A 25,660-nucleotide genomic window follows, 5' to 3' on the forward strand; every position below is an offset into this window, starting at 1 on the left:
CAGACATGGCAGTATCATGGTCTGGCCTTGCTTTGCTGGTGATTTTTTGTTTTGTTTTAATGTTTACAAAGCCAATAGCAAACTCAACCAGCATGATTGTTAGAGCATACTTTGGAAGAAATGCACAAAAACATTAGCTGCACTCTTGAAAGCTCAAATCTTCAGATTTATTCAGCAAAGCGAAACAAACAAACACAGGAGGCACAAGATGTCCATCTTATGCGTATCACGCTACATAGAACACTTAGTCATACCTTGGAAGTATGCTTTTCAATAACAAGGGCTACCTTGCATTTTTCAGAAGGGTAATGATCCAGGAAACACCAACAAAGATCAAAAGTGAAGAACAAAGCGAATGACCTGGTCACTTGAATGTGAAGAAAAGAAACCTCAAACATCTTGGAATTGCTACAGAAGAGCTTGGAAGAAATGTTGGAAAAACTTGTTTAAGAGATATAAACGTGCAAAAAAATAAATAAATAGAAAAATGCTTTAGTGTCTTAAAGCATGAGTCGCCAGCTAGCTCCCAGTAGTGCACTGTTGTTCCTGAGCCTATTTAGACACTAAGAAATAAAAGTCAGTTTGATAATATAAGTACAATTAATTTAAAGTGATAGTAAATCCTAGCATTTCTGAAATGCTAGGATTTACCAGTGCAACAAATAAAGGGGACTTTCAGTCATTAAAGGGACACTGAACCCAAATTTTTTCTTTTGTGATTCAGATAGAGCATGAAATTTTAAGCAACTTTCTAATTTACTCCTATTATCAGATTTTCTTAATTCTCTTGGTATCTTTATTTGAAACGCAAGAATGTAAGTTTAGATGCCGGCCCATTTTTGGTGAACAACCTGGGTTGTTCTTGCTGATTGGTGGATAAATTCATCCACCAATAAAAAAAAGTGCTTTCCAGAGTTCTGAACTAATAAAAAAGCTTAGATGCCTTCTTTTTCAAATAAAGATAGCATGAGAACGAAAAAAAATTGATAATAGGAGTAAATTAGAAAGTTGCTTAAAATTTCATGCTCTATCTGAATCACGAAAGAAAAAAATTAGGTTCAGTGTCCCTTTAAGTATTACATATTTCATGCTGAAAGTTCCTTTATTTGTCTGCAGCGTTCACTGCGCTGATCGCCTCAGGCAGCCCACGGCAAAATGCTATTTTGCTGTGAGGCGATCTTAGCCAATCGCGTGCTAGCTATTTGGCATAATGCCAGCTGGCCCTCACAGCTATTGGCTAAGAGGTGCAAAATAGCATTCTGAAATGGGCTGCCTGAGGAGCTCAGCACGGCGAACGCTTCAGACAAATAAAGGAACTTTCAGCATTAAGTGTTTTATACTTCATGACTGAAAGTCCCATTTATTTGTTCCACTGGTAAATACTATCACTTTAAAAGTCTCTTAAAATAACATGAAAGTTTAATATGACTTTCATATCCCTTTAACCTAATATCTTCTGTTTGTGATACACTATTAAGACAAAGGTAGCACTTTTTAATCAAAGATTTAGATTAATGGCAATTTAAAATAAGGGTATGGTTTTTAAAGCTCAAATGAGATTATCTTAAAAGGTCCATCCATACTACAAGGACCCTCACAGGATGATGGAAAGGCAAATTTTGCATTGATTGCTGTGCATCTTGCTTAGGGGAGTAACCTACATTTCTGTATGAAAGGTGAGACACATAAATTACTGTACAGTGCTTAAAGGGACAGTCTAGTCAAAATTCAGATAGGGCATGTAATTTTAAACATCTTTCCAATTTACTTTTATCATCAAATTTGCTTTGTTCTCTTGATATTCTTTGTTGAAAGTGAAACCTAGATAGGCTCATGTGCTAATTTCTAAGCTCTTGAAGTTATCTGAACGCATATGACAGTTTTTCACAGCTAGAGGGCATTGGTTCATTTGTGCCATATAGAAAACATTGTGCTCACGCCCATGGAGTTACTTACGAGAGGGCACTGACTGGCTAAAATGCAAGTGTGACGGATACCCCGGCTACCCCGACTGGGTAGCTCCGCCAAACGGGTCTTGCTTCCTCCCTGCCGACTGCAGCTATGTAGCTGGCAAGTGACCACAGCCTGTAGCCACCCCTGATGCCCGACAGCACCAGTACTCAGGGTCCCACCCTGTAGCAGACTCCAGCTACCCAGACTAGGTAGCTCTGCCAGAGTGTCTGCCCTCTGCCTGGAACAGGCTGCTATGTAGCCCAGGAAAGTGATTCTAGCAGGAGCCCACCCAAATAACTAGACAGACTAGCATTCAGGTGAAACAAGAACTGAGTTTATTGGGACAAACCTTTTATACACACACACATCTTGATAAAACAGGGAGACAATGCCACCGTTTTCCCACCATTCCCGCTCCTCCAGACTGACCGACGCCTCCATAGCAACCATAGTCCCACAGAATCCCAGGACACAGTGGTGACAGTTTTGGGATGATCCCGGGGGACCGGCGGCACTTCCATGGTGTCATTTGAAAGCTCTCGGTCCCCAGATGCCACAGTCCAAAATGCGGCGTGATTAGTTATTGGGGACTGGAGATAGAGCCCGTTGAAGTTATGGGGGTAGGGGTGTCCAAAACCCCCGGTTCCCAAAGCAGCTCCCCTCCGGTAATTCCCCCACCTCTTGTACTCCCTAGGAGCTACTAATCCCCAAAAGAGCGGAGCTCTGGGGCACATGGTTGCTGGAGCGACCAGGGGTAAAGTTAGCGGGTGTCCTGTGGCCGACTGGAAGTTCAAGGAGCCCGGACAGCCTGAGAGGGGTTAGGCGGGTGTCCATTGTGAGGCAGCCAACCGGAAGTTCCAGGAGCCCAGCCAGCCTAGGAGGGTTTTCCAGGTCATAGACCAGCTCTTCTCTAAACAAGTTTGGAACACAAAACTATGCAAACAAAAGCTTCCAGAGATTGTGGTTGCTCTAAGGAGCTCAAAACCACTGATAAACAACAGGGGTGAGGTTGTAGGGGGGTGGGGGTAGCCTTAGCTGTCTGGTATCCGTGACATCTTCCCCCCCTCCAGTTCGGCAGACCCGGCTAGACCCTTAACGGGTCGGCCTGGGGCTGTCCGATGGTGGCCCTCTACTTCTCGGTTGCTGGGAGAGGTGATCCCATCTCTCCAGAGCTTGGGGCATGCTGGGGGGTTCCGGCTGGCGTTTATACCCTGCACACTGGGCGCAGGGATAGTTACATAAGGCAAAGTCACAAACAAGTATGCCAAGGCTGGCTCCTACACAATTGCTGTCCCACAAGTTCCAGGGTCCTCAAGTTCCAGGGCCACACTGCCTCTCTCCATGACACCCGGTTTAGTACCGGCGGACCCACCCCAGACCAGAGGGGGAGGTTGCTCCTTGGTGGGGCAGGCAAAGCTCGGATGCCCAAATGTGGCACCAACTGTATAAGCTTTCTCCAACATAGGTGTGTCCGGTCCACGGCGTCATCCTTACTTGTGGGATATTCTCTTCCCCAACAGGAAATGGCAAAGAGCCCAGCAAAGCTGGTCACATGATCCCTCCTAGGCTCCGCCTTCCCCAGTCATTCTCTTTGCCGTTGTACAGGCAACATCTCCACGGAGATGGCTTAGAGTTTTTTAGTGTTTAACTGTAGTTTTTATTATTCAATCAAGAGTTTGTTATTTTAAAATAGTGCTGGTATGTACTATTTACTCTGAAACAGAAAAGAGATGAAGATTTCTGTTTGTAAGAGGAAAATGATTTTAGCAACCGTTACTAAAATCGATGGCTGTTCCACACAGGACTGTTGAGAGGAATTAACTTCAGTTGGGGGAACAGTGAGCAGACTTTTGCTGCTTGAGGTATGACACATTCTAACAAGACGATGTAATGCTGGAAGCTGTCATTTTCCCTATGGGATCCGGTAAGCCATTTTATTACAGACAGTAAATAAGGGCTTCACAAGGGCTTTTTAAGACTGTAGACATTTTCTGGGCTAAATCGATTTATATATAAACATATTTTATACTCCATAGCCTTGAGGAATTATTTTAATCTTGGGAATTTTGTAAAATAACCGGCAGGCACTGTATTGGACACCTTATTCTCTAGGGGCTTTCCCTAATCATAGGCAGAGTCTCATTTTCGCGCCTGTATTGCGCACTTGTTTTTGAGAAGCATGACATGCAGATGCATGTGTGAGGAGCTCTGATACATAGAAAAGACTTTCTGAAGGCGTCATTTGGTATCGTATTCCCCTTTGGGCTTGGTTGGGTCTCAGCAAAGCAGATACCAGGGACTGTAAAGGGGTTAAATATAAAAACGGCTCCGGTTCCGTTATTTTAAGGGTTAAAGCTTCCAAATTTGGTGTGCAATACTTTTAAGGCTTTAAGACACTGTGGTGAAATTTTGGTGAATTTTGAACAATTCCTTCATACTTTTTCGCAATTGCAGTAATAAAGTGTGTTCAGTTTAAAATTTAAAGTGACAGTAACGGTTTTATTTTAAAACGTTTTTTGTACTTTGTTATCAAGTTTATGCCTGTTTAACATGTCTGAACTGCCAGATAGACTGTGTTCTGAATGTGGGGAAGCCAAGGTCCCTTCTCATTTAAATAGATGTGATTTATGTGACACAAAATTTAGAGAAAATGATGCCCAAGATGATTCCTCAAGTGAGGGGAGTAAGCATGGTACTGCATCATCCCCTCCTTCGTCTACACCAGTCTTGCCCACACAAGAGGCCCCTAGTACATCTAGCGCGCCAATACTCCTTACTATGCAACAATTAACGGCTGTAATGGATAATTCTATCAAAAACATTTTAGCCAAAATGCCCACTTATCAGCGAAAGCGCGACTGCTCTGTTTTAGAAAATACTGAAGAGCATGAGGACGCTGATGATATTGTTTCTGAAGGGCCCCTACACCAGTCTGAGGGGGCCAGGGAGGTTTTGTCTGAGGGAGAAATTTCAGATTCAGGGAAAATTTCTCAACAAGCTGAACCTGATGTGATTACATTTAAATTTAAGTTGGAACATCTCCGCGCTCTGCTTAAGGAGGTGTTATCCACTCTGGATGATTGTGAGAATTTGGTCATCCCAGAGAAACTATGTAAAATGGACAAGTTCCTAGAGGTCCCGGGGCCCCCCGAAGCTTTTCCTATACCCAAGCGGGTGGCGGACTTTGTAAATAAAGAATGGGAAAGGCCCGGTATACCTTTCGTCCCTCCCCCCATATTTAAAAAATTGTTTCCTATGGTCGACCCCAGAAAGGACTTATGGCAGACAGTTCCCAAGGTCGAGGGGGCGGTTTCTACTCTAAACAAGCGCACCACTATACCCATAGAAGATAGTTGTGCTTTCAAAGATCCTATGGATAAAAAATTAGAAGGTTTGCTTAAAAAGATGTTTGTTCAGCAAGGTTACCTTCTACAACCAATTTCATGCATTGTCCCTGTCACTACAGCCGCGTGTTTCTGGTTCGATGAGCTAGAAAAGGCGATCACTAGTAATTCTCCTTCTTATGAGGAGATTATGGACAGAATCCGTGCTCTTAAATTGGCTAATTCTTTCACCCTAGACGCCACTTTGCAATTGGCTAGGTTAGCGGCGAAAAATTCTGGGTTTGCTATTGTGGCGCGCAGAGCGCTTTGGTTAAAATCTTGGTCAGCGGATGCGTCTTCCAAGAACAAATTGCTTAACATTCCTTTCAAGGGGAAAACGCTGTTTGGCCCTGACTTGAAAGAGATTATCTCTGATATCACTGGGGGCAAGGGCCACGCCCTTCCTCAGGATAGGTCTTTCAAGGCCAAAAATAAACCTAATTTTCGTCCCTTTCGTAGAAACGGACCAGCCCCAAGTGCTACGTCCTCTAAGCAAGAGGGTAATACTTCTCAAGCCAAGCCAGCCTGGAGACCAATGCAAGGCTGGAACAAGGGAAAGCAGGCCAAGAAACCTGCCACTGCTACCAAGACAGCATGAGATGTTGGCCCCCGATCCGGGACCGGATCTGGTGGGGGGCAGACTCTCTCTCTTCGCTCAGGCTTGGGCAAGAGATGTTCTGGATCCTTGGGCGCTAGAAATAGTCTCCCAAGGTTATCTTCTGGAATTCAAAGGGCTTCCCCCAAGGGGGAGGTTCCACAGGTCTCAATTGTCTTCAGACCACATAAAAAAACAGGCATTCTTACATTGTGTAGAAGACCTGTTAAAAATGGGAGTGATTCATCCTGTTCCATTAGGAGAACAAGGGATGGGGTTCTACTCCAATCTGTTCGTAGTTCCCAAAAAAGAGGGAACGTTCAGACCAATCTTAGATCTCAAGATCCTAAACAAGTTTCTCAAGGTTCCATCGTTCAAAATGGAAACCATTCGAACAATTCTTCCTTCCATCCAGGAAGGTCAATTCATGACCACGGTGGATTTAAAGGATGCGTATCTACATATTCCTATCCACAAGGAACATCATCGGTTCCTAAGGTTCGCATTCCTGGACAAGCATTACCAGTTCGTGGCACTTCCGTTCGGATTAGCCACTGCTCCAAGGATTTTCACAAAGGTACTAGGGTCCCTTCTAGCGGTGCTAAGACCAAGGGGCATTGCAGTAGTACCTTACTTGGACGACATTCTGATTCAAGCGTCGTCCCTTCCTCTAGCAAAGGCTCACACGGACATTGTCCTGGCCTTTCTCAGATCTCACGGATGGAAAGTGAACGTAGAAAAGAGTTCTCTATCTCCGTCAACGAGGGTTCCCTTCTTGGGAACAATAATAGACTCCTTAGAAATGAGGATTTTTCTGACAGAGGCCAGAAAAACAAAACTTCTAAACTCTTGTCAAATACTTCATTCCGTTCCTCTTCCTTCCATAGCGCAGTGCATGGAAGTAATAGGTTTGATGGTAGCGGCAATGGACATAGTTCCTTTTGCGCGCATTCATCTAAGACCATTACAACTGTGCATGCTCAGTCAGTGGAATGGGGACTATACAGACTTGTCTCCGACGATACAAGTAAATCAGAGGACCAGAGATTCACTCCGTTGGTGGCTGTCCCTGGACAACCTGTCACAGGGGATGAGCTTCCGCAGACCAGAGTGGTTCATTGTCACGACCGACGCCAGTCTGATGGGCTGGGGCGTGGTCTGGGGACCCCTGAAAGCTCAGGGTCTTTGGTCTCGGGAAGAATCTCTTCTACCGATAAATATTCTGGAACTGAGAGCGATACTCAATGCTCTCAAGGCTTGGCCTCAGCTAGCAAAGGCCAAGTTCATACGGTTTCAATCAGACAACATGACGACTGTTGCGTACATCAACCATCAGGGGGGAACAAGGAGTTCCCTGGCGATGGAAGAAGTGACCAAAATCATTCAATGGGCGGAGACTCACTCCTGCCACTTGTCTGCAATCCACATCCCAGGAGTGGAAAATTGGGAAGCGGATTTTCTGAGTCGTCAGACATTACATCCGGGGGAGTGGGAACTCCATCCGGAAATCTTTGCCCACATTACTCAACTGTGGGGCATTCCAGACATGGATCTGATGGCCTCTCGTCAGAACTTCAAGGTTCCTTGCTACGGGTCCAGATCCAGGGATCCCAAGGCGACTCTAGTAGATGCACTAGTAGCACCTTGGACCTTCAAACTAGCTTATGTATTCCCGCCGTTTCCTCTCATCCCCAGGCTGGTAGCCAGGATCAATCAGGAGAGGGCATCGGTGATCTTGATAGCTCCTGCGTGGCCACGCAGGACTTGGTATGCAGACCTGGTGAATATGTCATCGGCTCCACCATGGAAGCTACCTTTGAGACGAGACCTTCTTGTTCAAGGTCCGTTCGAACATCCGAATCTGGTCTCACTCCAACTGACTGCTTGGAGATTGAACGCTTGATCTTATCAAAGCGAGGGTTCTCAGATTCTGTTATTGATACTCTTGTTCAGGCCAGAAAGCCTGTAACTAGAAAAATTTACCACAAAATATGGAAAAAATATATCTGTTGGTGTGAATCTAAAGGATTCCCTTGGGACAAGGTAAAAATTCCTAAGATTCTATCCTTTCTTCAAGAAGGATTGGAGAAAGGATTATCTGCAAGTTCCTTGAAGGGACAGATTTCTGCCTTGTCTGTGTTACTTCACAAAAAGCTGGCAGCTGTGCCAGATGTTCAAGCCTTTGTTCAGGCTCTGGTTAGAATCAAGCCTGTTTACAAACCTTTGACTCCTCCCTGGAGTCTCAATTTAGTTCTTTCAGTTCTTCAGGGGGTTCCGTTTGAACCCTTACATTCCGTTGATATTAAGTTATTATCTTGGAAAGTTTTGTTTTTGGTTGCAATTTCTTCTGCTAGAAGAGTTTCAGAATTATCTGCTCTGCAGTGTTCTCCTCCTTATCTGGTGTTCCATGCAGATAAGGTGGTTTTACGTACTAAACCTGGTTTTCTTCCGAAAGTTGTTTCTAACAAAGGATTTTAGACAAACATCTTCCTTGTTTGTTGTTTATTCTGGTAAAAGGAGAGGTCAAAAAGCAACTTCTACCTCTCTCTCTTTTTGGATTAAAAGCATCATCAGATTGGCTTATGAGACTGCCGGACGGCAGCCTCCTGAAAGAATCACAGCTCATTCCACTAGGGCTGTGGCTTCCACATGGGCCTTCAAGAACGAGGCTTCTGTTGATCAGATATGTAAGGCAGCGACTTGGTCTTCACTGCACACTTTTACCAAATTTTACAAGTTTGATACTTTTGCTTCTTCTGAGGCTATTTTTGGGAGAAAGGTTTTGCAAGCCGTGGTGCCTTCCATTTAGGTGACCTGATTTGCTCCCTCCCTTCATCCGTGTCCTAAAGCTTTGGTATTGGTTCCCACAAGTAAGGATGACGCCGTGGACCGGACACACCTATGTTGGAGAAAACAGAATTTATGTTTACCTGATAAATTACTTTCTCCAACGGTGTGTCCGGTCCACGGCCCGCCCTGGTTTTTTAATCAGGTCTGATAATTTATTTTCTTTAACTACAGTCACCACGGTATCATATGATTTCTCCTATGCAAATATTCCTCCTTTACGTCGGTCGAATGACTGGGGAAGGCGGAGCCTAGGAGGGATCATGTGACCAGCTTTGCTGGGCTCTTTGCCATTTCCTGTTGGGGAAGAGAATATCCCACAAGTAAGGATGACGCCGTGGACCGGACACACCGTTGGAGAAAGTAATTTATCAGGTAAACATAAATTCTGTTTTTCTCCTCCTTGCCTAATGCAACGCCTGACCCCGATGAGAAATACTCCGGGACAAGGGTAGAGACTCTGCCAAGCTACTGAGGGGAGAGACCATCTGTCTCTTCTCCAGAGAAGGAGATCTACCGCTGGGGAGGGAGGTCTGCTACCTCCGCTCCATGGGAAACTGTGCTGCCACTGGGGAGAGAGACCAACTGTCTCCTCTCCCAGAAAGGGATTTGGCCGCTGGGGAGAGATATTGATACCCGTCTCTCCCTGCAAGGGCTTCTCTGTAAAGGGAGGGAGGACGTCTACCTCCGCTCCCGAAGGATGAATCTGCCGCTGGGGAGAGAGACCGACTGTCTCCTCTCCCAGAAAGGGGTTCTGCTTACGGGGAGAGAGGACGACTACCTCCGCTCCCAAGAAATGGCTCTGCCGCTGGGGAGAGAGACCAACTGTCTCCTCTCCCGGGAAGGGGTTCTGTTTACGGGGAGGGAGGACGACTACCTCCGCTCCCAGGGGATGGCTCTGCCGCTGGGGAGAGAGACCGACTGTCTCCTCTCCTGGCTCTGCCGCTGGGGAGAGAGACCAACTGTCTCCTCTCCCAGGAAGCGGTTCTGTTTACGGGGAGGAAGGATGACTACCTCCACTCCCAGGGGATGACTGCCACTGGGGAGAGAGACCGACTGTCTCCTCTCCTGGCTCTGCCGCTGGGGAGAGAGACCGACTGTCTCCTCTCCCGGCTCCTGGCTCTTCCGCTGGGGAGAGAGACTGACTGTCTCCTCTCCTGGGAAGGGGTTCTGTTTACGGGGAGGGAGGACGACTACCTCCGCTCCCAGGGGATGGCTCTGCCACAGGGGAGAGAGACCGACTGTCTCCTCTCCTGGCTCTGCCGCTGGGGAGAGAGACCGACTGTCTCCTCTCCCGGCTCCTGGCTCTTCCGCTGGGGAGAGAGACTGACTGTCTCCTCTCCCGGGAAGGGGTTCTGTTTACGGGGAGGGAGGACGACTACCTCCACTCCCAGGGGATGGCTCTGCCGCTGGGGAGAGAGACCGACTGTCTCCTCTCCCTATACCTGGCTCTGCCGCTGGGGAGAGAGACCGATTGTCTCCTCTCCCAGGAAGGGGTTCTGCTTATGGGGAGGGAGGACGACTACCTCCACTCCCAGGGGATGGCTCTGCCGCTGGGGAGAGAGACCGACTGTCTCCTCTCCTGGCTCTGCCGCTGGGGAGAGAGACCGACTGTCTACTCTCCCAGGAAGGGGTTCTGTTTACGGGAGGGAGGACGACTGGCTCTGCTCCCTGGTTTCCTGGAGCTGTTACAGGTGCTGGGCAGAGGCCGGCGGCTCTTTGCCCTGTTGTCAGCGCTTCTGCTGGGGTGGCTCCCTTGTCCAAGTCTATAAACTCAGAGCCAGACTTCTGATCAGGATCCAGCAGCTCTGGTTCTCTTTTTCTTTGTTGCCACTCCTCCACGGTCGAGCTCCATGAATCCCAGAGGGCTGCACCCCAGATCTGTATGCCCTTGGCACGCTGCTTAACAAGATCTAGCAGCCTCTCATATTCCTTGACCAGTGCCTCTTCCTGATCAATTATAAAATCCAGATAGTCTAGTAGCCAGGATTCCTCCAAGAGATCCAGCAGTTCCTCTTGGAGCCCAGAGATATCCTCCAGACCCTGGTCCGTCTCGTTTCCAAACTGTGGGTCCTCTGTCCTTTTTGTAAATAGCAATCCAGGGCCGCCAAAGCCCTCTGTGGGGGAGCCATCCTCCAGCCATGGCTGCGCTTGCATAGCGAGCCATTTGAGGGCCCGATAGCCGTCCTCCACCCACATCTCTTGCTGGATGAGTCTATGTAGAACAGATAGCCATTCCTTCTTTGGCTGTTCTCCCAGGAAAGGCACTCTCGTGGTCCGCTGAACCCGGAACCTTGTGTCATTCGTGGGGAGGACCTTTCCATTGTCCCGCTCCTGTTGAAGAACCTCACACCAGAGGTCCCAGCAGATCAGGTCCCTCTGTTCCAGCATGTCCTGTTGGTAAATAGGACCATCCAGCTGGGCCAGCACCTCATGTACTTTCCCTAGGAACTCTGCCTCCATATTTACCGGCTACTGTGGAGCTTATCCTCTGTCAGCAGGAACCTTGTAAAAGAAGCAGATCCCACTGCTGCCAGCCAATGTGACGGATACCCCGACTGGGTAGCTCCGCCAAACGGGTCCTGCTTCCTCCCTGCCGACTGCAGCTATGTAGCTGGCAAGTGACCACAGCCTGTAGCCACCCCTGATGCCCGACAGCACCAGTACTCAGGGTCCCACCCTGTGGCAGACTCCAGCTACCCAGACTAGGTAGCTCTGCCAGAGTGTCCTTCCTCTGCCTGGAACAGGCTGCTATGTAGCCCAGGAAAGTGATTCTAGCAGGAGCCCACCCAAATAATTAGACAGACTAGCATTCAAGTGAAACAAAAACTGAGTTTATTGGGACAAACACACATCTTTTATACACACACATCTTGATAAAACAGGGAGACAATGCCACCGTTTTCCACCATTCCCGCCCCTCCAGACTGACCGGCACCTCCATAGCAACCATAGTCCCACAGAATCCCAGGACACAGTGGTGACAGTTTTGGGACTTCCAGGGTGTCATTTGAAAGCTATCGGTCCCCAGATGCCGCAGTCCAAAAAGCGTCTTGATTCGTTATTGGGGACCGGAGATACAGCCTGTTGAAGTGTGGTGGTGTCCATAACCCCCGGTTCCCAAAGCAGCTCCCCTCCGGTAATTCCCCCACCTCTTGTACTCCCTAGGGGCTACTAATCCCCAAAAGAGCGTAGCTCTGGGGCACATGGTTGCTGGAGCGACCAGGGGTAAAGTTAGCGGGTGTCCTGCTGTCCTGTGGCCAACCGGGAGTTCCAGGAGCCCGGACCGCCTGAGACGGGTTAGGCGGGTGTCCGTTGTGAGGCGGCTGACCGGGAGTTCCAGGAGCCCAGCCAGCCTAGGAGGGTTTTCCAGGTCATAGACCAGCTCTTCTCTAAACAAGTTTGGAACACAAAACTATGCAAACAAAAGCTTCCAGAGATTGTGGTTGCTCTGAGAAGCCCAAAACCACTGATAAACAACAGGGGTGAGGTTGTAGGGGAGTGGGGGGTAGCCTTAGTTGTCTGGTATCCGTGACAGCAAGTCTTTCAAAGGAGCTGAAATAAAGGGGCTGTCTGCAGAGGCTTAGATACAAGGTAATCACAGAGGTAAAAAGTGTATTACTTTAACCATGTTTGTTATGTAAAACTGGTGAATGGGTAATAAACCCAATATCGCTCGCTCATAACTGTTATTGCGCCACTCATAATCTGTCCCTTTGTATTTGTTGATTAAGCGAATGTAAATTTTGATGATAAAGTGCCCGGTTTTTAAAATGTTTATTAAAAACAGGGGCACTTTAATTCATCAAAATTTACATTTCACTCGTTTTGTGAAAATACTTACCTTTTAATCTTGACAGTCGCTGCATTGCTTCCTCCGCCCGTTGCAAAGCCTCTTCCTGGGTCTAAAATGAGGAATTCGGCTTCCTCCAATCACGGCGTTGAATCAGACACTAATTCCCCGGGGGGGAAGCCGTGATTGGAGGATGACCGATTCGTCATTTCTGAGGCTTGCGACGACCGGGGGAAGCTGGAGCGGCTGTGAAGATTAAAAGGTAAGTATTTTCACAACACAAGTGAAATGTAAATTTTGATGAATTAAAGTGCCCCTATTTTTAATTGAATTTTTAAAAAACGGGCACTTTAGCATCAAAATTTACATTCACTTTAGTTCCTTTTGTTACTGTGTACTTAAAGGGACAGTTTACCCTACAATTTTCTCCCCTTTAATTTGTTTCCAATGATCCATTTTACCTGCTGGAGTGTATTAAATGGTTTAAAAATAGCTCCTTTACCTTATACCCCTTAAAGGGACAGTCAACACCAGAATTTTTGTTGTTTAAAAAGAAAGATAATCCCTTTATTACCCATTCCCCAGTTTTGCACAACCAACACAGTTATATTAATATACTTTTTACCTCTGTAATTATCTTGTATCTAAGCTTCTGCTGACTGTCCCTTATTTCAGTTCTTTTGACAGACATGCAGTTTAGCCAATCAGTGCTCAGTCCTAGGTCACTTTACGTGCATGAGCTCAATGTTATCTATATGAAACATTTGAACTAATGCCCTCTAGTGGTCAAAATGTATTCAGATTAGAGGCAGTCTTCAAGGTCTAAGAAATTAGCATATGAACCTCCTAGTTTTAGCTTTCAACTAAGAATACCAAAAGAACAAAGCAAAATTGGTGATAAAAGTAAATTGGGAAGTTGTTTAAAATTGAATGCCCTATTTAAATCATGAGGTTTTTTTGGACTTGACTGTCCCTTTAAGGACAAGACCATTTTTCAATTTCTTTCCCTTAAGGACCAAGGGCTATTTTTACATTTCTGCGGTGTTTGTGTTTAGCTGTAATTTTCCTCTTACTCATTTACTGTACCCACACATATTATATACCATTTTTCTCGCCATTAAACAGACTTCCTAAATATACCATTATTTCCATCATATGTTATAATATACCAAAAAAAATATATATATAAGGAAAAAATGGAAAAAAACTAACTTTTTCTAACTTTGACCCCCAAAATCTGTTACACATCTACAACCACCAAAAAACACCCATGCTAAATAGTTTTTAAATTTTGTCCTGAGTTTAGAAATACCCAATGTTTACATGTTCTTTGCTTTTTTTGCAAGTTATAGGGCAATATATATATATATAAGTAGCACTTTGCTATTTGCAAACCAATTTTTTTCAAAATTAGCGCTAGTTACATTGGGACACTGATATCTTTCAGGAATCCATAAATATCCCTTGACATGTATATATTTTTTTTTAGAAGACATCCCAAAATATTGATCAAGGCCCATTTTGGTATATTTCATGCCACCATTTCACCGCCAAATGCGATCAAATAAATAAAATCGTTCACTTTTTCACAAATTTTTTCACAAACTTTAGGTTTCTCACTGAAATTATTTACAAACAACTTGTGCAATTATGGCATAAATGGTTGTAAATGCTTCTCTGGGATCCCCTTTGTTCAGAAATAGCAGACATATATGGCTTTGGCGTTGCTTTTTGGTAATTAGAAGGCCGCAAAATGCCACTACGCATCACATGTGTATTATGCCCAGCAGTGAAGGGGTTAATTAGGGAGCATGTAGGGAGCTTCTAGGGTTAATTTTAGCTTTAGTGTAGTGTAGTAGACAACCCCAAGTATTGATCTAGGCCCATCCTGGTATATTTCATGCCACCATTTCACCGCCAAATGCAATCAAATAAAAAAAATGTTACTTTTTTCACGATTTTAGGTTTCTCACTGAAATTATTTACAAACAACTTGTGCAATTGTTGCATAAATGGTTGTAAATGCTTCTCTGGGATCCCCTTTGTTCAGAAATAGCAGACATATATGGCTTTGGCGTTGCTTTTTGGTAATTAGAAGGACACTAAATGCTGCTGCGCATCACACGTGTATTATGCCCAGCAGTGCAGGGGTTAATTAGGTAGCTTGTAGGGAGCTTGCAGGGTTAATTTTAGCTTTAGTGTAGAGATCAGCCTCCCACCTGACACATCACACCCCCTTATCCCTCCCAAACAGCTCTCTTCCCTCCCCCACCCCACAATTGTCCCCGTCATCTTAAGTACTGGCAGAATGTCTGCCAGTACTAAAATAAAAAGGTATCTCTTTTTTTTCTTCTTTTTTAAAAAAAAGCATATTTACATATGCTGCTGTGTAGGGTCCCCCCCTTAGCCCCCAACCTCCCTGATCCCCCCCCCCAAACAGCTCTCTAACCCTCCCCCTCTACCTTATTTGGTGCCATATTGGGTACTGGCAGCTGTCTGCCAGTACCCAGTTTATACAAAAATATATTTATTTTTTTATTTTATTTTCTGTAGTGTAGCTTCCCCTCCCATAAGACCATCCCCCCCACCCCCTCCCAGATCCCTTCACAACTTATTAACCCATTCCCTCCCCCCTTTCTCCCACTTAGAAGTTTTTTTTTTTCTGTAGTGCAGCGGTTCCCACCCGCTCCCTCCCCGTGCACGCGCCCGCCCGCCACCTCCCGTGCATGCGTCCGTGCGTGCCCCCGGCGGGCACGCCCCCGATCCCGCCCCCCTCTTAATCATTAGAGCCATTGATGGCCGCCCACCCGCCTCCCACTTTGGCTCCCACCCACCAGCGATTTTCAGCCATCGATGTCCGGTGCAGAGAGGGCCACAGAGTGGCTCTCTCTGCACCGGAGGGGTAAGAAGTGTTATTGCAGGATGCCTCGATATCGAGGCATCACTGCAATAACCACAAAGCGGCTGGAAGCGATCAGGATGCTGCTTTAAACCCCAATGTTGTTCACGGTACGTCTCTGGTCTTTTAAGACCAGTTTGTGCAAGACGTACCCTCTACGACATGAGTCGTTAAAGGGTTAATACCAGCAATTTAAATTTTCCTGTGGTTTCCCCACCTATACTATAGACTAATTATAGGCTATAGAAAGGTTGTCTAAACATAGCCAGCAGACAAAATTACACTCCCAGTGGGAGGTAGGTGAGATAAGTAATGAAATGCTTACTTCCAATTGTTCTTTCTGAGGTCCTGATATTCAAAACCTCGCTGCTTAGGTGAGATGATCTAAGAAGTCTCATCGGTACAGTGAGGCCCTTTGAAAAAAAAAAAATTAGAAACACAAATTTTATCTTCAGCAATGTTTATATTTTCCTTCTATCATCATTTCCTGGAATTCAGTTATATTTTGCATTATAGTCTTCTGTTTATTTTTTTATACATTTTTCTTTTTGGGAGCAATAACACTTTGGTACAAGCACAATAAACATGGTTACAGAAGGTATCACAAAAGATAACAGTAAAGTAGGGACCACATCGAATTGAAACGGTACATGACAAAATAATTAGATAATATTTTTCTGCTCCTCATTTTGTTTTTAATACTTCGTCGTGTCATCAATGTCAACCAGATCCACTGGTGGGACCATAGAGTTCAAAAGAGGACACATAGATTAATCTAAAATAGCATCAGTTAAAGGGACACTGAACCCAATTTTTTTCTTTCGTGATTCAGATAGAGCATGCAATTTTAAGCAACTTTCTTATTTACTCCTATTATCATTTTTTCGTCATTCTCTTGCTATCTTTATTTGAAAAAAAGGCATCTAAGCTTTTTTATTAGTTTAGAACTCTGGACAGCACTTTTTTTATTGGTGGATGAATTTATCCACCAATCAGCAAGAACAACCCAGGTTGTTCACCAAAAATGGGCCGGCATCTAAACTTACATTCTTGCATTTCAAATAAAGTTACCAAGAGAATTAAGAAAATTTGATAATAGGAGTATATTAGAAAGTTGCTTAAAATGTCATGCTCTATCTGAATCACAAAATAAAACATTTGGGTTCAGTGTCCCTTTAACATCTGACAAAGTAACTAGTAAAACTTTTGTATCAAAACAATCCTCAGATAACACTGCAGATGTAATAAAAGTACAGTAAACATCAATGTATAAATATAGTTAAACACCTCAATATTTTCCATGTTAGGGCCAGAAGAGCATTCTTATAATATGTAAAGCGAGAGAAAAAAAGGGGGGGGGGGGTCTATCACACAAGGTGGGGGTAAGGACCTATAATCTAGGAGTAAGACTACTTTTTTTATTTTTATATTCACTATCATTGAATTCATTGAACGTAAACAAACCTTGAATTTCAGCTATATGTCTTTTCAACCATAATTAACCCATTTCACATTAAGTGCACCTGCACTAATTATATATTGTTTTTTAGAGGACAGATAGGGCTTTCTTTTGGCATAAAATATTTATTTCTCAACTATAATTTTATATTAAAAAAATAAGTGTGAGAAATTAAGAAATTTTAAGCTTTCCAAATGATTTTATTGTGAATATCATCATCCTGATATATGTTACTGCAATAAAACACCCATACTTGTGTTTAGTGATGTCCCATGAGTATAACGATACCCCCCATGTACAGGTTTTCTGAGATTTCTGGAATTTACAAGGCCCCACATAGGGCCTACCCATTTACATATAAATCTGGCACATTCATTTTCTGGGCTTAAGTTGCCTTTCATACATTATAGCAGCCCAGGAATGAAAATTACCCCATCGTGACATACCATTTACAAAAGTAGACACCTCAGGGTATTCCAAAAGGGCCATGTCACGTCTTTTTGTGTAGCCCCTTAGTCACAACACCTGGCCAAATGTAGTGGTCATTTTTGTTGTATGCGTTTTAAACACAAACACTGCATTTGGCTGTTTCTGTCGTCAAGCTTTTATGTTTTACTGCTATAAAACACACATATTAGTGTTTGTCAATGTCCTACGAGTACAACAGTACCCCCATGTACAGGTTTTATTGGGTTTTCAGAAGTTACAGGGCCAAATATGGGGTCTGCCCATTTCAATCTTTAGGCATGGAAATTTGGCACCTTAATTTTCTGTGCCTATGTCCTCTTTGAGACATTATAGCAGCCCAGGAATGAAAATTATCCCATCATGGCATACCATTTTCAAAAGAAGACACCCCAGGGTATTCCAAAAGGCCCATGTCACATCTTTTTGTGAAGCCCCTTAGGCATAACATCTGGCCAAATGTAGTGTACGCGTTTTTTGCACAAACACTGCACTTTGGCTGTTTCTGTCATCAAGCTTTTATGTTTTACTGCTATAAAACACACATATACGTGTTTGTCAATGTCCTACAAGTACAACAGTACCCCCCATGTACAGGTTTTAAGGGGTTTACAGAAGTTACAGGGCCAAATATGGGATCTGCCCATTTACATGAAAATTTGGCACATTCATCTTCTGGGCCTATGTCCTCTTTGAGACATTATAGAAGCCCAGGAATGAAAATAACCCCATCATGGCATACCATTTACAAAAGTAGACAACTCAGGGTATTCCAAAAGGGCCATGTCACATATTTTTGTGAAGCACCTTAGTCACAACAACTGGCCAAATGGAGTGCTCATTGTTTTTTTATGCGTTTTTTGCACAAACACTGCACTTTGGCTGTTTCTGTCATCAACCTTTTATGTTTTGCTGCTATAAAACACACATATTTGTGTTTGTCAATGTCCTAAGAGTAAAACAGTACCCCCCATGTACAGGTTTTATGGGGTTTACAGAAGTTACAGGGCCGAATATGGGATCTGCCCATTTACATGGAAAATTGGCACATTCATTTTCTGGGCCTTTGTCCTCTTTGAGACATTATAGCAGCCCTGGAATGAAAATTACCCCATCATGGCATACCATTTACAAAAGTAGACAACCCAGGGTATTAAAAAAGGACTATGTTTAGTCTTTGTTTGTAGGCACTTAGTCACAACATCTGGCCAAAGGTAATGTTCATATTTTAGTTTTAGTTTATCACAAAAACACTGCCTTTTTGCTGTTTATATCATCCTTTTATGTTTTACTGCTATAATACACCCATCTTTGTATTCAGCGATGTCCCATGAGTACAACAATACCCCCTATGCACAGGTTTTATGTGGTTTCAGGAAGTTACAGCGCCCAATATAGGGTCTGCCAATTTGCATGGAAATTTGGCACATTGATTTTCTGGACCTATGTTGGCTTTGAGACAGTATGGCAACGCAGGAATGAAAATTATCCCATCATGGCATACCATTTGCAAAAGTAGACAACCCAGGGTATTGAAAAAGGACTATGTTTAGTCTTTTTTTTTGTAGCCACTTAGTCACAAAACCTGGTCAAATTTAGTGGTCATATTTTTTTGTTTGCTTTTTTCACACAGACACTGCCTTTTTTTCTATTTAGATCATCATCCTTATATTTTTTTACTACTATAATACACCCATATTTGTGTTCAGTGATCTCCCATGAGTACAACAATACCCCCTATGCACAGTTTTTATGGGGTTTTAGGAAGTTACAGGGCCCAATATAGGGTCTGCATAGAAATTTGGCACATTGATTTTCTGGACCTATGTTGCCTTTGAGACAGTATGGCAGCCCAGGAATGAAAATTACCCCCCTCATGACATACCATTTGCAAAAGTGGATAACTCAGGATATTCTAAAAGGAGTATTTTAGTTGTTTTGTATAACTTATAATGGCTTTAGAGTGGATGGGCTTAACATATAAAGGGACAGGACAAGGTCAGGGGATTTATGAAGTTAGGAATACAGAATAATAAAATAAAATAAATTAGGAACACATACAGGTTGCTTTCAAATTAAAAGTTCAACTCTGTGTGATATATTCGAAAGCAATTACCGTAGTGATACAGAGGCCAGGTTGAGAGGGTCAGTCAGGGCAATGGTAACGGAATGGCAATGGAATCCCTCCTCCCTCCTTTTTTTATAGCAGACTCTGCATCTTTTCTGGGGTGTTCATTTGCAGGCAGTGGGGGGATCCTAGTGGGAAAATGCCTGCCACAGAGTCGCTCGACATTTTCAGATTGAACAGTGGGAGGATTAGGGGTCTGGTTAAACAAAATACATTTAACACAAATTCCAAAAAAGTATAAGTTTTCCCTGTGCCTGTTTTTTTGTACAGCACATATGCATTATATACTGCGATCTGCATATTATAAAAAGCTACTTTTTTGTACCAAGTTCTAGTTTTTCTTTGAATTAGATATGGCTGCAGGCACCGGTCAGCTAAATCTACCCCCCATGTTTTTGTTGTACTCCACAATGCACTTTGGCTTTAGGATCCCAGACACTGGCACTGTAGCTTCATCGTGCATTGTGGAGAGCATGTACACATCTTTTTTATCAGTGTACCGAAGGGCCAGTAGCTCATTGTTGTGTAAAGCTGAGGTTGTTCCCCTACTTTTTTTTCCATATGTCAGCTTCTGGGGAAAACTTTGTGATTTTTTCTCGTTGTGCCACAGGCCACGGTTTCAAAATAAAATAAAATTTTTAATAGCTCTGTGCTGGTGTAAAAATTATCGAGCCACAAATGGTACCCTTTATTTAGCAGGAGTAGTAGGAGTTCTCACACAATTTTTCCACTTGTGCCAACTGAATCTGGGCAGCCAGGTGGATCCAAGTGGCTATCTTTTCCCTGGTAGATGCGAAATGCCCAGGTATACCCAGTACTGCATTCACAGAGTTTATAAAATTTTACCCCATAGCGGGACCTCTTGGATGGTATATATTGCTTGAAAAGCAATCTCCCCTTAAATTTCATGAGGGACTCATCAATGCAAATGTCCTGCTCAGGGATGTAAACGTCTTTACATTTTTGGGACAGGTGGCTTATCAGGGGCCTTAGTTTATATAACCTGTCATGCAGGGGGTCATTTCTGGGGGGGCACTGGGTATTATCATTAAAATAGAGAAACCGTAGCAATTGTTCATATCTGTCCCTCTTCATAACCCCTGGAGGGGTAGCCAGGATGGGGTTCTGGCTCCAGTATGAACGTATGCTGGGTTTCTTCACAATCCCATTATTAATGTCAGGGCCCAAAACTTTTTAATCTCCGGTATGTCAGTGGGGTGCCAGGTATTTTTTCTGACATACAGAGATTGGGGATTTTTGGACAGATACTGGCTGGCATATAAATTTGTTTGAGCAACTATATGCTCAAACATGGTATCTGTCAGAATCAGTGACATATAGTTTATTGGCTCACATACTGGAACATCACTTGTGATGCCAGGAGTCTCAGTAAATTCTGGCATTTCTGGGGCAATGAAATTTGGGGGTAGCCAATTTTGGTCATTTGTGCGACGCCTCCTTTTAGGTGGCGGCAGGGAGCACCAGCATTAGATGTATCACTCAGGGGCTCTATATCTGATGCCGTAAGGGTTGCACTATCAGACAGAGCAGAGAGGGTTTCACTCCCTGAATCTTCGGCAAGAATGGCATAAGCCTCTTCTGCTGAATAGCGTGCCATAAGGGATTTTTTTTTTCAATACAAATTACCACTTCACCACCACCAATTCCCACTTCACCTTTCCCAAAATCCCACTAAACCACCCCAATTACCACCTCCCAATTACCACCCACCTATTCCCACCCACCCTATTCCCTCAGATTTTTTATTTATTTATTTTTTATATATTTTGATTTTTAGATATATATATATATATATATACACACACATTTTTTTTTATAAACTAAAAAAAAAAAGCACTGGGAAGGGTAGTGATTGGGAACAGCAGGGAAGGGGTTAATAATAACTAAAGATCCCCACAAATAAACTTTTGGGCACTGATCAAACCCCTGACAGGCTGATCACTGTGATATTAGGCTGATCACAGTAGCAGCTCAGTGATCAGCAGCAAAAATATATATATTTTGTATTTATATTTTTTTCCCTCTCTAGCACCACAAACACTAAACTGTCTTCCTCTCTCTCTCAGATCGCACTGAGAGAAGAGAGGAAGCGGATACACTTGTAACAGCCAATGATTCCACTCATTGGTTGCTATAGTGTTACAGGGGACAATCGATACACCCCCTCCATGCTGATTGGATCCTGGGGGAGTGCCAGAGGGGCTAGGCACATCCCCCAACCGGATCCAGAAGAAAAAAAATAATGGAGGGAGCACAGGAGCTACAAACCGTTATTCCGTTATATTCCGTCATAACGGCTCTAAAGCCCAGTGTAATTATGACGGAATAGAACGGCATAACGGCATTAAAAGGTTAACTAGCATTTTTTCTATGTTACCTCTTTGTTATTTATCTATAAACATAATGCGGATAAAAAACACACCATATGGGGTTAAAAAAACACTTTGAATTAGGACACCAAGGGGCCGATTTATGAATGTGCGGGCGGACATGATTCACTGTAGCGGATTCTGTCCGCCCCACTTCGATAAATGCTGACAGCATACGCTGTTTACATTTATCATTGCACAAGCATTTTGTGTGAAATGCTTGTGCAATGCGGCCAATTGGCCGGTAGCAGGGGATGATCGGGATGATTGCTGTCCGCTGCCTCAGAGGTGGCAGATTAGTTAAGTAGCAGCGGTCTTAGGACCTCTGCTTCTTAACTCTTGTTTCCGGCAAGCCTGAATGCCCCTATCGGAGACTTGTAATTCGTTCCAATATGCTGTTGGCCAAAATGGATGTCAACCAAAAAATCGTTGACACAAATGAGCTATTTATTAAGATTCTAAAAACCAGATGAGCATCTTGATAAAGGTTGGTAACACGACCGAAACGTGTAGAGGATTTATCAACTGAGGTGTACTGTGATTTTAATTTAAGGTGCATTTGATACAGTGAGCTGGATGGGTGTACCGGTCATTTTGTGCACAATTACAACAAACCGTTGTGGCACTCAAACAGTATCTAGCACTTTGTTAAATTGATTTTAAGTTGCAACTTTGCAGTCAACTGCCTGAAACAGAAGTTAAAAAAAACAGAAGTTAAATCACCATTTCAAAAAGGAACAAGTGGATTGGACCTCACAGGGCATGTGACCTTGGAAAGTTTTGAGTGAGGTGGGACGTACAGGACATAAACAAATAGGAGGCACTGTTATCAGCATGGTTATATCACATTATTAAATTTGCAATTGCATTATTAGTGTTTTATTTTCAGACAGTTCTGTTTTGAGCGCTTTTACCATTTTCTTTGTTCACCATTTGTTTACTATTGCACATTTTGAGATTTGTGTGATGTTCTGAGATATTAACATTTAGTCTGACATTTTGGGTGAGCCATCACACAATTTTTATAAGCCTAGATGATAGATAAGGTTAAACCTATAAATGCAAAAAAAAAAATAATCCGGTTGCTATCACTTTGGTTTTACAATTGTATTTTTCAGGAGCTGTTGCATTATGCGATCGGTACTATTCTGCTTCTGATTGCCTCTATAGTGGTTGCTGTCAACAATTATGGACGTTCCTCGCTGATAGCTGGCTCGGTAAGAATACTTTTGATTCATACACACATTTATTACAATTAAAAAACATTTATACAAAAATAAAGTAAATCTGTTAACTATCTGGTTTTCATACTGACAGACACATCTTCTAACAGCTGGATTTTGTTTTACAGCAGGGTGGGATTTATGAAGCATGCTGTACAGTATATATACCAGTTAAAGGCTGTAAATAGTACTGGGTGTGTAATAACCATAAATGCAATGAATTTAAAGGGATGGAATGGTCAAAAGTGAAATGTCCAATTTAAATTTTAAATTTCAATTTAAAATAGAAGCATCTTTGCAATATTCTTCTAATAAAAGTTACTGTTTTTCAGTAGGACACGCATATGCTGTGAAGGCCTGTGCAGCGGTCAAGCTCAGAGAGCTGGCGTGGTGTGTATTGCTTCTGCAAAGACATCATTTGTGTCATACAAACCGCTGCTGACTGTCTGAGGAGGTGTGGTGTTTGAATACTGATGCACAGGCCCTCACAGCATATGTGCGTATCCCATAGAAAAACAGTTATAGCTCTTACTAGAAGCATTTTTGCTAATGTAAATATATTGCAAAATGGAATACACCCATGTACATTTTTAATATTCAAAGAACTCATTGACAAACATCTGTCCAATGTTATATTATCAAGCGGATCCATCGAACATTACAAATCTACATTAACCTTGTCTTTCTATAATTATAAAATAACTGAGCAGATTTTGTTATATTATTCGGTAAGTTCCTGTTAAATCTCACAGTTATTTACATCTATTTAAAGGGACATTAAACACTTTGGGATGGTAATATAAAATGATCAATCATATATGTAAAAAAAAACATTGCAATATACTTTCATTATTTATTTTGTCCCCTTTTCCTGTAATTCCATTTTAAAATTATGAGCTTTTCAGTTCCTGTTAGAAATAGAAGTGCAGAACACTGTTATATCCCTCACAGCCATTGGTTGCACACACTTATTATTTATAACTGTCCCTAATTGGCCACAGCAGAGAAGGTAACCTAAATTACAACATGGTGGCTTCCATTGTTTTATAAACACTAAAACTTTACACTTGTTTTGTCACTATTTTAAAGGGCCACTAAACCGAAAAATCTTTCTTTCTCCAACATAGGTGTGTCCGGTCCACGGCGTCATCCTTACTTGTGGGATATTCTCTTCCCCAACAGGAAATGGCAAAGAGCCCAGCAAAGCTGGTCACATGATCCCTCCTAGGCTCCGCCTACCCCAGTCATTCTCTTTGCCGTTGTACAGGCAACATCTCCACGGAGATGGCTTAGAGTTTTTTAGTGTTTAACTGTAGTTTTTATTATTCAATCAAGAGTTTGTTATTTTAAAATAGTGCTGGTATGTACTATTTACTCAGAAACAGAAAGGAGATGAAGATTTCTGTTTGTATGAGGAAAATGATTTTAGCACCGTAACTAAAATCCATGGCTGTTCCACACAGGACTGTTGAGAGCAATTAACTTCAGTTGGGGGAACAGTGTGCAGTCTCTTGCTGCTTGAGGTATGACACATTCTAACAAGACGATGTAATGCTGGAAGCTGTCATTTTTCCCTATGGGATCCGGTAAGCCATGTTTATTACGATGTTAAATAAGGGCTTCACAAGGGCTTATTATGATTGTAGACTTTTATGGGCTAAATCGATTCAGTATTAAAACCTATTTAGCCTTGAGGAATCATTTTATTTGGGTATATTTATATTAGATGATATTATAATGTCGGCAGGCACTGTATGAGACACCTTATTTCTCTGGGGCTTTCCCAAAGCATAAGCAGAGCCTCATTTTCGCGCCGGTGTGGCGCACTTGTTTTTGAGAGGCTTGGCATGCAGTCGCATGTGAGAGGAGCTCTGATACTTACAAAAGTCTTTCTGAAGGCGTCATTTGGTATCGTATTCCCCTTTGGGTTTGGTTGGGTCTCAGCAAAGCAGATACCAGGGACTGTAAAGGGGTTAAAGTGTTAAAACGGCTCCGGTTCCGTTATTTTAAGGGTTAAGGCTTCCAAATTTGGTGTGCAATACTTTTAAGGCTTTAAGACACTGTGGTGAAAATTTGGTGAATTTTGTACAATTCCTTCATGTTTTTTCGCAATTGCAGTAATAAAGTGTGTTCAGTTTAAAATTTAAAGTGACAGTAACGGTTTTACTTTAAAACGTTTTTTGTACTTTATTATCAAATTTATGCCTGTTTAACATGTCTGAACTACCAGATAGACTGTGTTCTGAATGTGGGGAAGCCAGAATTCCTGTTCATTTAAATAAATGTGATTTATGTGATAATGACAATGATGCCCAAGATGATTCCTCAAGTGAGGGGAGTAAGCATGGTACTGCATCATTCCCTCCTTCGTCTACACGAGTCTTGCCCACTCAGGAGGCCCCTAGTACATCTAGCGCGCCAATTCTCCTTACTATGCAACAATTAACGGCTGTAATGGATAATTCTGTCAAAAACATTTTAGCCAAAATGCACCCTTGTCAGCGTAAGCGTGGCTGCTCTGTTTT

General features: G+C 43.1%; 1 protein-coding gene across 1 annotated transcript in view; it reads left to right on the forward strand.

Annotated features, from left to right (window-relative positions):
- Positions 1-25,660, forward strand: part of CMTM7 (CKLF like MARVEL transmembrane domain containing 7) — a 177,088-nt gene that overhangs the window by 99,081 nt on the left and 52,347 nt on the right. Inside the window, exon 3 of the mRNA XM_053714255.1 lies at positions 23,031-23,129. Within this exon, the coding sequence (XP_053570230.1) occupies positions 23,031-23,129 (99 nt within the window). The remainder of the gene's footprint in view (positions 1-23,030; positions 23,130-25,660) is intronic.

The sequence above is a fragment of the Bombina bombina genome, chromosome 5 (assembly GCF_027579735.1).
Source record: "Bombina bombina isolate aBomBom1 chromosome 5, aBomBom1.pri, whole genome shotgun sequence".
Taxonomy (NCBI): Eukaryota; Metazoa; Chordata; class Amphibia; order Anura; family Bombinatoridae; genus Bombina; species Bombina bombina.